This window comes from Cryptomeria japonica, chromosome 11 (assembly GCF_030272615.1).
Source record: "Cryptomeria japonica chromosome 11, Sugi_1.0, whole genome shotgun sequence".
Classification (NCBI taxonomy): Eukaryota; Viridiplantae; Streptophyta; class Pinopsida; order Cupressales; family Cupressaceae; genus Cryptomeria; species Cryptomeria japonica.
The window spans coordinates 591,210,276-591,222,736 of NC_081415.1; the positions used below are offsets into that span (position 1 = coordinate 591,210,276).

The following is a 12,461-nucleotide window of genomic DNA, read 5'->3' on the forward strand; positions in this document are numbered from 1 at the left end:
GATTAGATCAAGGACATTCTCAGTGAATGTGGAGCCTTGATCAGGGACATTCTCAGTGAATGTAGGGATTGGATTAAGGACATTCTTAGTGAATGTTAAGATTCCTAGAAAGGAGTTAAGGAAGAGATTTTATATCTCTGAAGGATTATTCAACAAGGAGCAGAACCAGAAGAGGGGACATTACAGTTATGACTCTATTATAAAACAATATGCAAACAAACATCAAACTAGAGATGAAGGTATGGGGGAGCAGAGCAAAAAGATGTCCAGGCAAACTCCTTAATGCAACATTCCTAAGATCAATAATAAACACTTATACATGCACAAAAACAATAATAGAGAAACAATATTACAGGCTAACAATTACAGGACATTTTGAACATTTAAATAACTGCTAATCTTTTCAGGATTCCTCATTCAATACAAAGTGGCTGTATATCTGGAAAATATAAAATTTTCATCAAGTTCACTAATCCACCCTAGTCATAATAATTAATACAAATTGTATGTGAGATATGATGAAACCAATGCAATATTAGCAACTTACAGTTCAGTGTGTCTTGTTTCAATAGGGGCTTGACTTCCCTTGTCCCTATACTTGTCAAAATACACTTCTGCAATTGCAGTATGTAGAGCTGCTCCAACAGGAAGTACAGCTTCATCCAAAAAGAAGAATGGAGAATGTACCGAATGAGTTGAACCTATATCTTGGTTTCTTATACCAACACTAAACATTACACCCGGTATAATCTGTTGATAGAATGAAAAGTCTTCACCTGCCATTATTTGTGGTGCAGTCTTTACATTGCTTAAACCAAGCAAGGTTGCACCAACTTCTTTTACATGATTGTGCAAAATTTCGTCATTATCCACAGCGGGGTACATGGGCACATGTTCAAAATAATCTACAAAAGCGTTGCATCTGTGTACAACAGCTTGGCTTTCGATTACCTACAAGCAATCCGCAAGAAGTTTTATTTCCTGAACCAAGGCAAAAAATTTCAATTGTTGACTTTCAATGGATGATGAGAAGAGTAGGAACTGACCTCTCTGACTCTTTTCTTAAGATTAGTGAGTCCTTTAGTAGTCAAGCTTCGCAAGGATCCTCCAATTTTGGCTTTATGAGGTATAACATTATGTCCCTCTCCACCATTAATAAACCCAATTGAGATAACCTTATTTACAGACAATTGAATGAGCTTTCCTCTTTCCTTAATGTGGTAAAGAAAGCATCTATTTATGCAGAAAAAATACCAACCTAGCAATATAGAATGCTGCATAGCTGATTAAAAACATGTTGTGCTTATTGCTTATGAAGATGAACTTACAAATACCCCATGTTAGTTTTCTAGGAATTAATGACATTGGAGTTGCTGGTAAAGTTGGTATTCTCTTAAATCTTATCTGTCTTATGAATGCTTTCTTACCAAGAGTTGTGCTATAGTTCCAAGAAAGAATTAATTGCTACCAAACAAAGTTTTTAGAAAAAATTTATGAATCAACAACCTTACCAAATTCTGGATTGTGTGTTATTGTGGAGGCATCGGATTATATTTGAGGATTTACTCGTGGTTTGTAACAGTTACCTCAAAGTAAGTCATGCTGCAGCAGAATGCCCAAGCAACAAACACTCACGGCCTGTTTGGAGAAAAAAAGATCACGCAATTCCTTCTCAACTTCCTGTTAAAGAGGTTAGCAGGACCACTCAGAAGAGTTACTATAGGAGGTCTGTCAGGAGAAAGAAATAGCAGATGGAGGTGTTGAGGAATCCCAATTGCTCCCGGCCCTTCAAATGTTATGCACTATGCAGGGTTCACCCAGTTCAAGTAAAGAAAGGAGGAGGATGGAATAGAGAGAGACGCTTAGCCCTTTGCTCCTTTGTGCCTCAAGGGAGGCTATTAAAGCTGGGAGTCCAGCCAAGAAAGAAACTTGTTGTACGGATCAAACTTGAATGGACACTGATACAGATACAGATACAGCCGTTTTTTAAGACCCCCAATATGGATACAGCTGGATATGACATTCATAAAAAAATACACACATATATTTAACACAATTCTAAGTTTAATTAGAGGAGATTTTCATTACTTTAAAAGCAATATAGACACATAATTGCTACATTAATAATTATAAGTTGATATAACAATTTACACTATAAAAAAAAATATACAAACCAAGATCTATAATTAAATTAACAATATTGTCAATAAAATAAAATAAAACAAAATCTAAATATAAATTTAAAAACTTACATCTAAATATATTAAAAATTTAAGATTTAAATATAAAGAACTAAACAAAAAATAATAATCTAAACTTGATAAATATAAAAAATTCACTTTCAACATTAATTTTTTAAATCTTAATTAAAAATTAAAAACTATAGCCATATAGGTAAGTATAAATTAAAATACTATTAAATTTTTTATTTAAATATTAATATTTAATAAAGATAACATTTAAATATGTATTAATAATTTTTATTTATATTTAAAAAATAGTTTTTAAAAAATTCTAATGTTTAAACAACATAATATAAATATAAAATTATAAACAAATATATTTTTTAAATTTGTAAAAATTAAAACACAAAAAAATAGTAGAGTTGGGTTGGAAGAAGACACAGAAAAATGGGTTGCTGAAATAGAAAAACATTTCATTTGTCTTTCTCATTTGTTGCAAGTTTTATACATATCAAAAAATATTTTAAAAATCATATGATTGAAGTTTTTAAAATTTAGGAAGATATATGTCAATTTTTTAAAAAATTGGATCACACAATATCTGGCATAGTTAGAAAATTAGAGTTTTATGGGCCCGCATGGGTATGATATCCAACCTGTATTCGTGTTGTATCATACCCATATCCATATCGGATACGGGGATACACACACCTAGGAAGTGGTGGGAATGTATCTAGCTACTTTGGTAAGGATCCATTGGAAGGGGTTGTTCAATGATCCTTGGTACATTTTGGTTTCAAACCACCTTGATATGATAGGTTTTCATTGGTCCATGGGCTATATGCCCTTTGTTTCTTGAGTTTAGCCCCTTAGGTAGTGGTATTAATGGCTCGCTGAAATTTTGTAGTCCTTTTGCTGCTTGTCCCATGTTGCTTCTCCTTGATATCAGTTGCACTTCATTGACCCATCTTTCTTGCTTTGTATAGAAGGGTTAGGGCCCTCTCAAAAGCCCTGACTTTTACACTCGATCAAAAAAACAAACTTCCCAAATGCTGATCCACATATACAAGCAATATTTGCATACTAAAAGTACTAATATAAGAAAAACCAAGTACTAAATTCATAGCAAGAAAAGAACAACAAACTATTGCATGAACGAATTTTAGCTTATAGACTTATATCCCTTGCTATTGACTCTCATTGGTTATGATTAAACAGCTGTGAAGATCTTAAAGTTTGTCGAAGGCTTTCCTCTTGCAAGCAAAATCTATATTTTATGACCTAACATTGTTGGTAATACAAATTGATTGATTCTCTAGAATTCAAAAACATACATACACACATGCACACATACATACATACATATATACATACATACATATCCATACATATATATACGCATACTATCGCCTTTGCCTTTGTCAGACATGTTTTCCTTGAGGCTTTCTTGCCAGAAATTTCAAAAGTTTCATAACCTTTGTTGGCCCTGACTAAGTTATCAAAATTCCACTAAATCTAGACAAAGTCATTCCGCACTTTTAACATCTTTTCTTTTATCTTGGCTTTCTTCATTGATTTCACAACCATCATTGGGACCCGACAAGGTACTCACACCTTGTCAAGTCCCAACAAAGTTTCAAAGACAAAACCATAGAACGACGCTTAAGGAGAAAAAGACTTAAAAACTTTGAAGTGCAAGGTTTTAACAGCCTTAAGACATATTTGGAAACCTTATCAGAGATTGACGGGGTTGTGAGAATCTTGTCGATTCCCAATGATGGTCCTCTCCGAAGAGAGGGACGAAACGAAAGCTGAGTCAGATCCTGAACAAAATTTATGTGTTGTATAAATAATCAAGAAAGCCAGGATTAAAAAAAGATGTTAAGTGCAGAATGAGTATTGGGATTTAATGGAGTTTTAATAATGTAGTTAGGGGCCAACAAAGGTTATGAAACTTTTCAAGTTCCACCAAGAAAATGATGAGCACGCGATTATACTAAGAGCGGAGGGGAGGATAGGGGGCGAAACAATATAATACAATTCTTTACTTTTTCAAACTTAATACCATAAGCATATCGATTGCACAATATCATTCACATAAGATACAACAATTACACAACACGAGAAGACAAGATCTAGATTGAAAGCCTTGCGAGAGAAAACCACGGCAAAATATTTGCTTATATAAGCTTGTCTTACAAACTTCCTAGGCATCAACCTATAAGACACACCAATCCCGTTAATTCGTAGGCACCCACCCACAGCTCAGCACCAAGTTAGCAAGAGACGCCAATCCCTCCTTTAGGAAGCACCAACTTCCGAATTCTTCAATGGATGATCATGAAACTGTCTTCACAAAATCTCTAAGTAGATATACTTTCCTTCACAAATCTGCTTGTAGGTGATCCAACTGTTATCATACAAATGCTCTTCTTCACAAATCTACTTGATGATTATGCAATGCATTCCTCCACAAATCTGAATGCAATGCTTTCACATATATTTCTGCCATAGACTCCTCTTTTAAGTCTCGCATATACTCTTCTTTACAAACCTTCTATAGATCTCTTCTTTAAAAAAATTATTTATAAATCTGCTATATATCCTCTTTTAAATCTGCAAAAACACCTCTTTTAGATCTGCCATAAATCTGTCTTTTATAATCTTCTTATAAATCTCCTCACAATCTGCTCATAACTACTTTATGAATCTGCTCACAAATCCTCCATAAATCTGCTCGAGTATGTCTCATAAATCTGCTCCAATATGCTTAAAAACAAATCTGAAATACTCTTCATATTTCTCTACTTTAGGACTGCTCTAGATCTGCTCTTATTCAAATTAAATTCATTTGATTGCTTATTGTTTCACCCTCTTCGATGTATATCTTACATAATGCCCCTTCATCCAAGAGCCCCTCTGGAGAGGTCGATCCAAAAAGAAAATAATAATATTTATTTAATTTAAATCTTCCTTGCAAACTGGGCACCAACTATGGGTCAGCCAACATGATATAGATTTAAATGAACCTTTGTCTAGGTCGGCCAACATTGATGAAGATTTCAATGAATTTTTGTCTAGGTCAGTCCATAATTTAATTTATTGTAATTCCTTTATAATAAATTGACAAGACTAGGAGGTTTCACCATTTAGAAAAGTGGCCTAATTAATATTATTTTAATCTCCCATAAGAAATAAAGACTTTGCTGCAATAGCTCCTAGTTGATCAGCATGTGCATAGAAAGAATACTATTTCATGGGTCCGCCCATTAATGATCTGATTTTTGCATTTTGTCTGATCCAATCTGCACTTATGTCTTCTCAAATGATGCTATAATGTCTGCTCCAAATCAAATATAAAGTTTGCACAAGGTCTGCTATGAAATATTTGACATCAATGACAATAATCCTCTCGCCTTTGACATCAATAATAAAATGTCCAACAATCTCCCCCTTTGTCATTGATGTCAACCTCACGCAAAGATAACCTATAAATATGGTATAATGTTTTGCATGTCTCTAACTCTCCCGCTTTGACATCAATGGCAAAGGGATGTTCAAGTACTATCACAAAGAGAACTCCCCCTATCTGCAATACTTCCTCTTGACATCAACATCATTTTCATTTTTCAACAACTCTCCCCTTCCTGAAATCAATGTTAATGAGATGCATATTACCTTTATATAGAATATGCATCAACTGATCTAACTTTGAATTGTCTTCTCCACGGAAATTGTAAGATATTGCAATCGTTTGCTCGCCCGAATGCATGCTTCTCCCTCACCTCAAATTTGTGCATGAAGTGCATTTTGCACAATCATAGATTCTTACTTCTCAAAATCATGCTCTTGCTTCCTTCTCCATACTTTTGTAAACTTTCCCTTTTGTTTGTTCTGTTGATACATAATAGCTTCGGTAAGATAAATGATCGAATGGGAGATAAATGAAGTCTCCCATTCAATCATCTATCTCATCGATCAATAAATTCAGATCTCACTGATTATTCCTTTATCTATAATTGCTCTCCTTATTCTGTTACAGCATTTATCAATTACGTTACTCATGCAAACTGATTGAGTGCAAACTATTAAACTAATAAACCGATAATGATCGGGTCTTATTTTAACCCTCCCAATTCATTATCGGGTTACCACTTTAATAGCCACCGAATTTACAATGATCAGGCTTAATGCATTCCACCGACTAACTAATGTTATTTGGGTAAATTAATTGATAACCGACTAACTAATGTTATCGGGTTTAAACCGATTAATAGTGCCACCGATTACCATCGGATTAGTTTTATTTATTACCGAAATGATATCAGTTCATTTGCATATGTGATGACACCAATTAAGCAATCGGTTATGGAGGGACACGACCAAGGGGTATCTTGGTCGGTCATGTCCAAAGGACATGATCGATCAAGGTACCACTTGATCGGTCCCCTCCATGATATATATACACCAATAAAATGTTGTGGAGAGAACATAGAAAACATTAATGCTGTCTCTCCACCTGCAACAAAGAAAAGAAATCAGATTTATTATATTGTGAAATAACTTATGCTTGAAAGGAAAATTACTTTGAATATAACTTGCACCTTGAATTGAAAATTGAAATACATTTACATGGTATCAGAGCTATAGTTAAATCGAACCTGAGGCTATTCAATTTTGTGGAAAATTCAAGACAAGCATATATCCAACATCACATTTCTCCAAATGGCCAGCACTATTAGATTCAAAGATAGACTCGGAGGAGGCGATGGCTTTTCAACATGGAAGTTCAGAATTAAGATGATTCTAAGAGAAAATAAAGTTGAATCATTTGTAAAAGCTGAAACTACAGAACCTGAGACTGAACTTGACAAAGCAACTTGGATAGAGGGAAATGAAAAAGCCATCAAAATCATAGTTGATGGGGTGAGGGATAATATTACGCCCATCATAAGGAAACATGAAACAGCCTACAACATGTTCAAAGCACTTGAAGATGCATTTGAGATATCCAATGCAAGTAGAACCTTGGCTTTAAAGAGAGAAATAAATCATATAGCTATGATCAAAGGGGAGTCAGTCAATGCCTACTTCATGCGGATATCAGCCCTAAGGGATGAGCTAGCAACCCTTGGATATGAGATCCAAAGCAAAGAATTAACACTCATTGCTCTAGATGGGTTGCCTAGTATATGGGAAACATTCGTCCAAGGCATTAGTGCAAGGGCTAAATTTCAAAAGTTTGAAAGGTTAAGGGTAGACTGTCTCCAAGAAGAATCAAGGTTAAATAAGAAAGGGATCAAACAAAAGAATATAGATGAAGATCTTCAAGTCCTAAATACAAACTCTAATAAGAAAAGCAAGCAGAAACAATTTAAGAAGAGGAAAGGTCGTCATGGAAAGAACACCTCCAAGAAGGATCTTTCACATATTCAATGTTACAGGTGTGACAAATTCGGACACTATTGCCAAATGTTTGGAAAGAACCAAACAACAAGCCACATTTGCCAAAGCAGGAAAATCTAAAAGGGAAGACGACTCTGAGAAGTATGTACTCTACTTAGCACTTACAAACCAAACATCAAACAAAGTAAACTCCTAGGTGATCGATAGTGGCTCATCCAGACACATTACAGGGTTTAGAGAAGTGCTAGACTCCATGATAGAGGAGAATGATGAGGAAGTGACTATCGGAGATGACTCCATACATCCAATTAGAGGAGTTGGAACTTGCACCATCAAGCTGAAGTTAGGCATATCATTGCAACTTAAAGAAGTACTATATGTCCCGGGCATCAAGAGAAATCTAGTCTCTATATCAGCACTAGAGGATAATGGGTATAGAGTGACCTTCATGGACAACAAAGTGTTGGCTTGGCCAAGGAATTCATCTATCAAGAAAGCTAAAACCATTGGTCAAAGACAAGGCTACTTGTATGAGTTGTGCACAGAGCCCAACCTAGCCCTAATCCATGAAGCTACAGATGTTAATGAAATTTGGCATAGAAGACTAGGTCACCTGAATTTTAGAGCTTTGTCATCAATGAGAAACCTTGTCACAGGTCTACCTAAGTTAAAGCAATATCATTCAAGGGCATGCAAGGGATGTGCCCTAGGTAAAAATACTAAGGGTGTTTTTCAAAATAGTACTAGGAAAACAAGCAAAGTTTTAGAGTTAGTTCATTCTGATGTTTGTGGACCTATGTCCGTACCTTCTTTAGGGGGATTTTTGTATTATGTAATATTTGTTGATGACTACTCTAGGAAAACTTGGATCTACTTTCTGAAATGTAAAGAATCAGAAGAGATCCTTAATAGGTTTAAGGAATTTAAATCACTCACAGAAAATTACTCAGGAAATAAAATTAAAACCTTAAGAACTGACAATGGGGGGGAATGCACCTCAGATTTGTTTAAGTATTTTTGTAAAAATACTGGGATTAAGAGGGAGCTTACTATACCTTATAACCCTCAAAAAAATGGGGTAGCTAAGAGGAAAAATAGGACAATTGTAGAAGCTGTCAAAGCCATGATTCTTGATCAGAATCTAAATACCAATCTTTGGGCAGAAGCAACCAGCACTGCTGTATATATACAAAATAGATGTCCTCACTCTCATCTTGAAGATAAAACCTCTGACGAAGTCTTTACCAAAACAAAGCCAGATATCAGCCACCTTAGGATATTTGGGTACCCTGTCTATATTCATGTACCTAAGGAGAAAATATTAAAATTAGAGCCTTCTAGAAAAAGGGGAATACTTGTAGGATATATTGAAACCTCCAAGGCCTACAGAATCTATATACCTGGTCAGAGGAATATTGAACTGAGTAGGGATGTAATCTTTGAAGAAGACTTAGCCTTCAAAAGAGCCCAAAGCTCAATAGAACTTGAAGCCTATATCCCTACCCCTAGCATAGATGAAGACCCTGCTCCTGAGCTTCAGAGGGAGAATCTTGAAGAAAATGAAGATGAAACTCAAAACTCACCTAGAGAAAATCTCAAGAAAAGACCACTATGGGCCACCAAAACTGTAGAAGAAGCTCAAAAGTATGTTGCTCCTTCAAGAACCTTCAAAGAAAGCAAAAGGCCTAACAAATTCATTAGCTATGTTGCCCTTATGAATGATCTTTCAAAAGCTGAACCTAACAGTGTAAACATTAAATATGGAAGGATGCCATGTCTGAGGAATATCAGTCCATAATGAAGAATGATGTTTGGGAAATTGTTTCCAGGCCAACTAGAAAATCTGTTGTTTCTTCCAAATGGCTTTTTAAGATCAAACATGTTGCAGATGGCAGTATTGAAAAACACAAGGCCAGATTTGTAGCCAGAGGGTTCTTTCAAAAGGAAGGAATTGATTATGAAGAAACATTTGCACCTGTAGCCAGATACACCTCAGTAAGAGCCGTCTTAGCCATTGCAGCAGCAAAGGGATGCAAAGTTCATCAGATGGATGTTAAGACAGCATTCCTTAATGGTGAGATCTCAGAAGAAGTATACCTAGAGCAACTTGAAGGGTTTGAGATTCATGATGCAGAGTCTCATGTGTGTAGACTCAAGAAAGCTCTCTATGGGCTTAAACAGGCTCCCAAGGCCTGGTATGAAAGAATTGATACTTATCTCTCAAAACTAGGCTTCTCTAAGAATGATGTAGATCCTAATCTCTATTATAAGCAAAACAAAGGTGATATGCTAGTATTGATTTTATATGTTGATGATTTATTAATCACAGGAGAAGATCACTTTATAGATCAATGCACGAAAGATCTTTCTAAAGAATTTGACTTGAAGGACTTGGGACTCCTTCATTACTTCTTAGGCTTGGAAGTATGGCAAAATTCTGATAGCATTATACTAAACCAAGGAAAGTATACCTTGGACATTTTGAAGAGATTTGGAATGATAAACTGCAAACCCATGACCTCTCCAATGGAAAAATAATCTTCATAAACTTAAGGAAGCAGCAGGAGAGCCACAACCCACTGATCCTACTCACTACAGGCAAATAATTGGGTCTCTGATCTATCTGGTAAATACAAGACCAGATATCTGTTATGCAGTTAATGCTTTGAGTCAGTTTATGTGTGAGCCAAAGGAGATACACCTAATAGCAATAAAACACATTATGAAATATCTGCAAGGTACTCTAAACCTTGGTCTCAAATATGAGAGAGTTGATCTAGATCTACACGGATTCACAGACTCAGATTGGGCTGGAAGTGTGACTGACATGAAAAGCACCTCAGGATGATGTTTCAGTTTAGGTTCAGACATGATATCTTGGATCAGCAGAAAGCAGTCTTCAATAGCACAGAGTTCCACTACGGCCGAATACATTGCAGCTTCCATGGCTGCTCGAGAAGTAGTATAGCTCAAGAAGTTGCTTGTAGGATTATTCAATGAACCAATGAAACCTACTGTTATCCATTGTGACAACCAGAGCTGCATAAAACTTTCAGTAAATCCGGTGTTCCATGACAGATCCAAGCACATTGAGATTCCATACCATTATGTGCGAGATATGGTAGATAGGAATGTGATTCAGTTGGAATATATTTGTACAAGAGATCAGACAGCAAATATTCTTACCAAACCACTTTCCAGAGTAAAGGTTGAACACTTCAGAAAAGGCTTGGGTATGATAGAAAGGTAATTTGCTTTGTAATCTGTACTTATATATCAATAAGATGTTTAATGTGTAAACTTCTTTGTCGTGTTAGGACTTTTATGGGTTCAACCCCCTGTGTTCATTTCTAGGAGGTGACAATCTCTCAGATAATGAACACTTGTATATAGACATTATAAGGTGACGATCTTATAATGATCAAACCAATTATCATGTGTGATTTCTGATATGTCATGGATGTGCCATGATTATGATTGTGGTAAAACATTTGGAAAGATGTTAGTGCACATACCACAATGTGGATCAGTTGAGAATTTAATTATTCTCATGTGTTAATCCTTAGTATTGCTTGTTTTGCAATACTAATATCACGTGCTTAGGTGATATCATATCATCACAAAGTGATGAATTTCTTGTATCACGTGTTTAGGTGATACTCCATGTCATGTGCTTAGGTGATATGGTTACTTGTATCATATGTTTTGATGATACTTCATGTCATGTGTTCAGATGATATGAATCCTTGGAGAATGAGATTATAAACTATATAAGGAATACTGGTCATCAAGAAAATGTGATGCTAGACACTTTGTCTGTTATTCATCTTCCCAAGCTAAGAGGGACTGTTGATACATAATGGCTTCGGTAAGATAAATGATTGAATGGGAGATAAATGAAGTCTCCCATTCAATCATCTATCTCATCAATAAATAAATTCAGATCTCACTGATTATAACTTTATCTATAATTGCTCTCCTTATTCTGTTACAGCATTTATCAATTATGTTACTCATGCAAATTGATTGAGTGCAAACTATTAAACCGATAAACCGATAATGATCAGGTCTTATTCTAACCCTCCCGATTCATTATCGGGTTACCACTTTAATAGCCACCGAATTTACAATGATCGGGCTTAATGCATTCCACCAACTAACTAATGTTATCGGGGTAAATTAATTGATAACCGACTAACTAATGTTATCGGGTTTAAACCGATTAATAGTGCCACCGATTACCATCAGATTAGTTATATTAATAACCGAAATGATATCAGTTCATTGCATATGTGATGACACCGATTAAGCAATCGGTTATGGAGGGACACGACCAAGGGGTATCTTGGTCGGTCATGTCCAAAGGACATGATCGATCAAGGTACCACTTGATCGGTCCCCTCCATGATATATATACACCAATAAAATGTTGTGGAGAGAACATAGAAAACATTAATGCTCTCTCTCCACATGCAACAAAGAAAAGAAATCAGATTTATTATATTGTGAAATAACGTATACTTGAAAGGAAAATTACTTTGAATATAACTTGCACCTTGAATTGAAAATTGAAATACATTTACATGTTCATGGTATACTTCTTGCTAGCCCTGGATTGAAAATAAAAATGAAAGAATGGCAAACTGGAAATTGTATTATTTGTTCCTTGTAATCAAAACCTCGTACATCAGGAATAAAACAAGGAGATAAAGAGAAGAATCAGCAATAAACAGTTATAAACTGGTATACAAAACTGCCCAACAGAAAACTAATAAAAACCTAAACTAATATTTATTTATGAACCCGATGATTAGACATAACATCCCCCCCATAATCTGAAAGGGTTAAGCCAAGCATTCCATAGAACTTCTC

The 12,461-nt window shown here is 35.3% G+C and overlaps 1 protein-coding gene across 1 annotated transcript in view; it reads right to left on the reverse strand.

The window, feature by feature from the left end:
• Positions 1-388: 388 nt before the first annotated feature.
• LOC131076320 (IAA-amino acid hydrolase ILR1-like 5) overlaps positions 389-12,461 on the reverse strand; it is a 74,407-nt gene continuing 62,334 nt past the window's right edge. Inside the window, exons 4-5 of the mRNA XM_058013450.2 lie at positions 1,047-1,175; positions 389-951 (exon numbers count right to left, since the gene is read on the reverse strand). Coding sequence (XP_057869433.2) covers positions 544-951; positions 1,047-1,175 — 537 coding nt within the window. The 3' untranslated portion in view covers positions 389-543. The remainder of the gene's footprint in view (positions 952-1,046; positions 1,176-12,461) is intronic.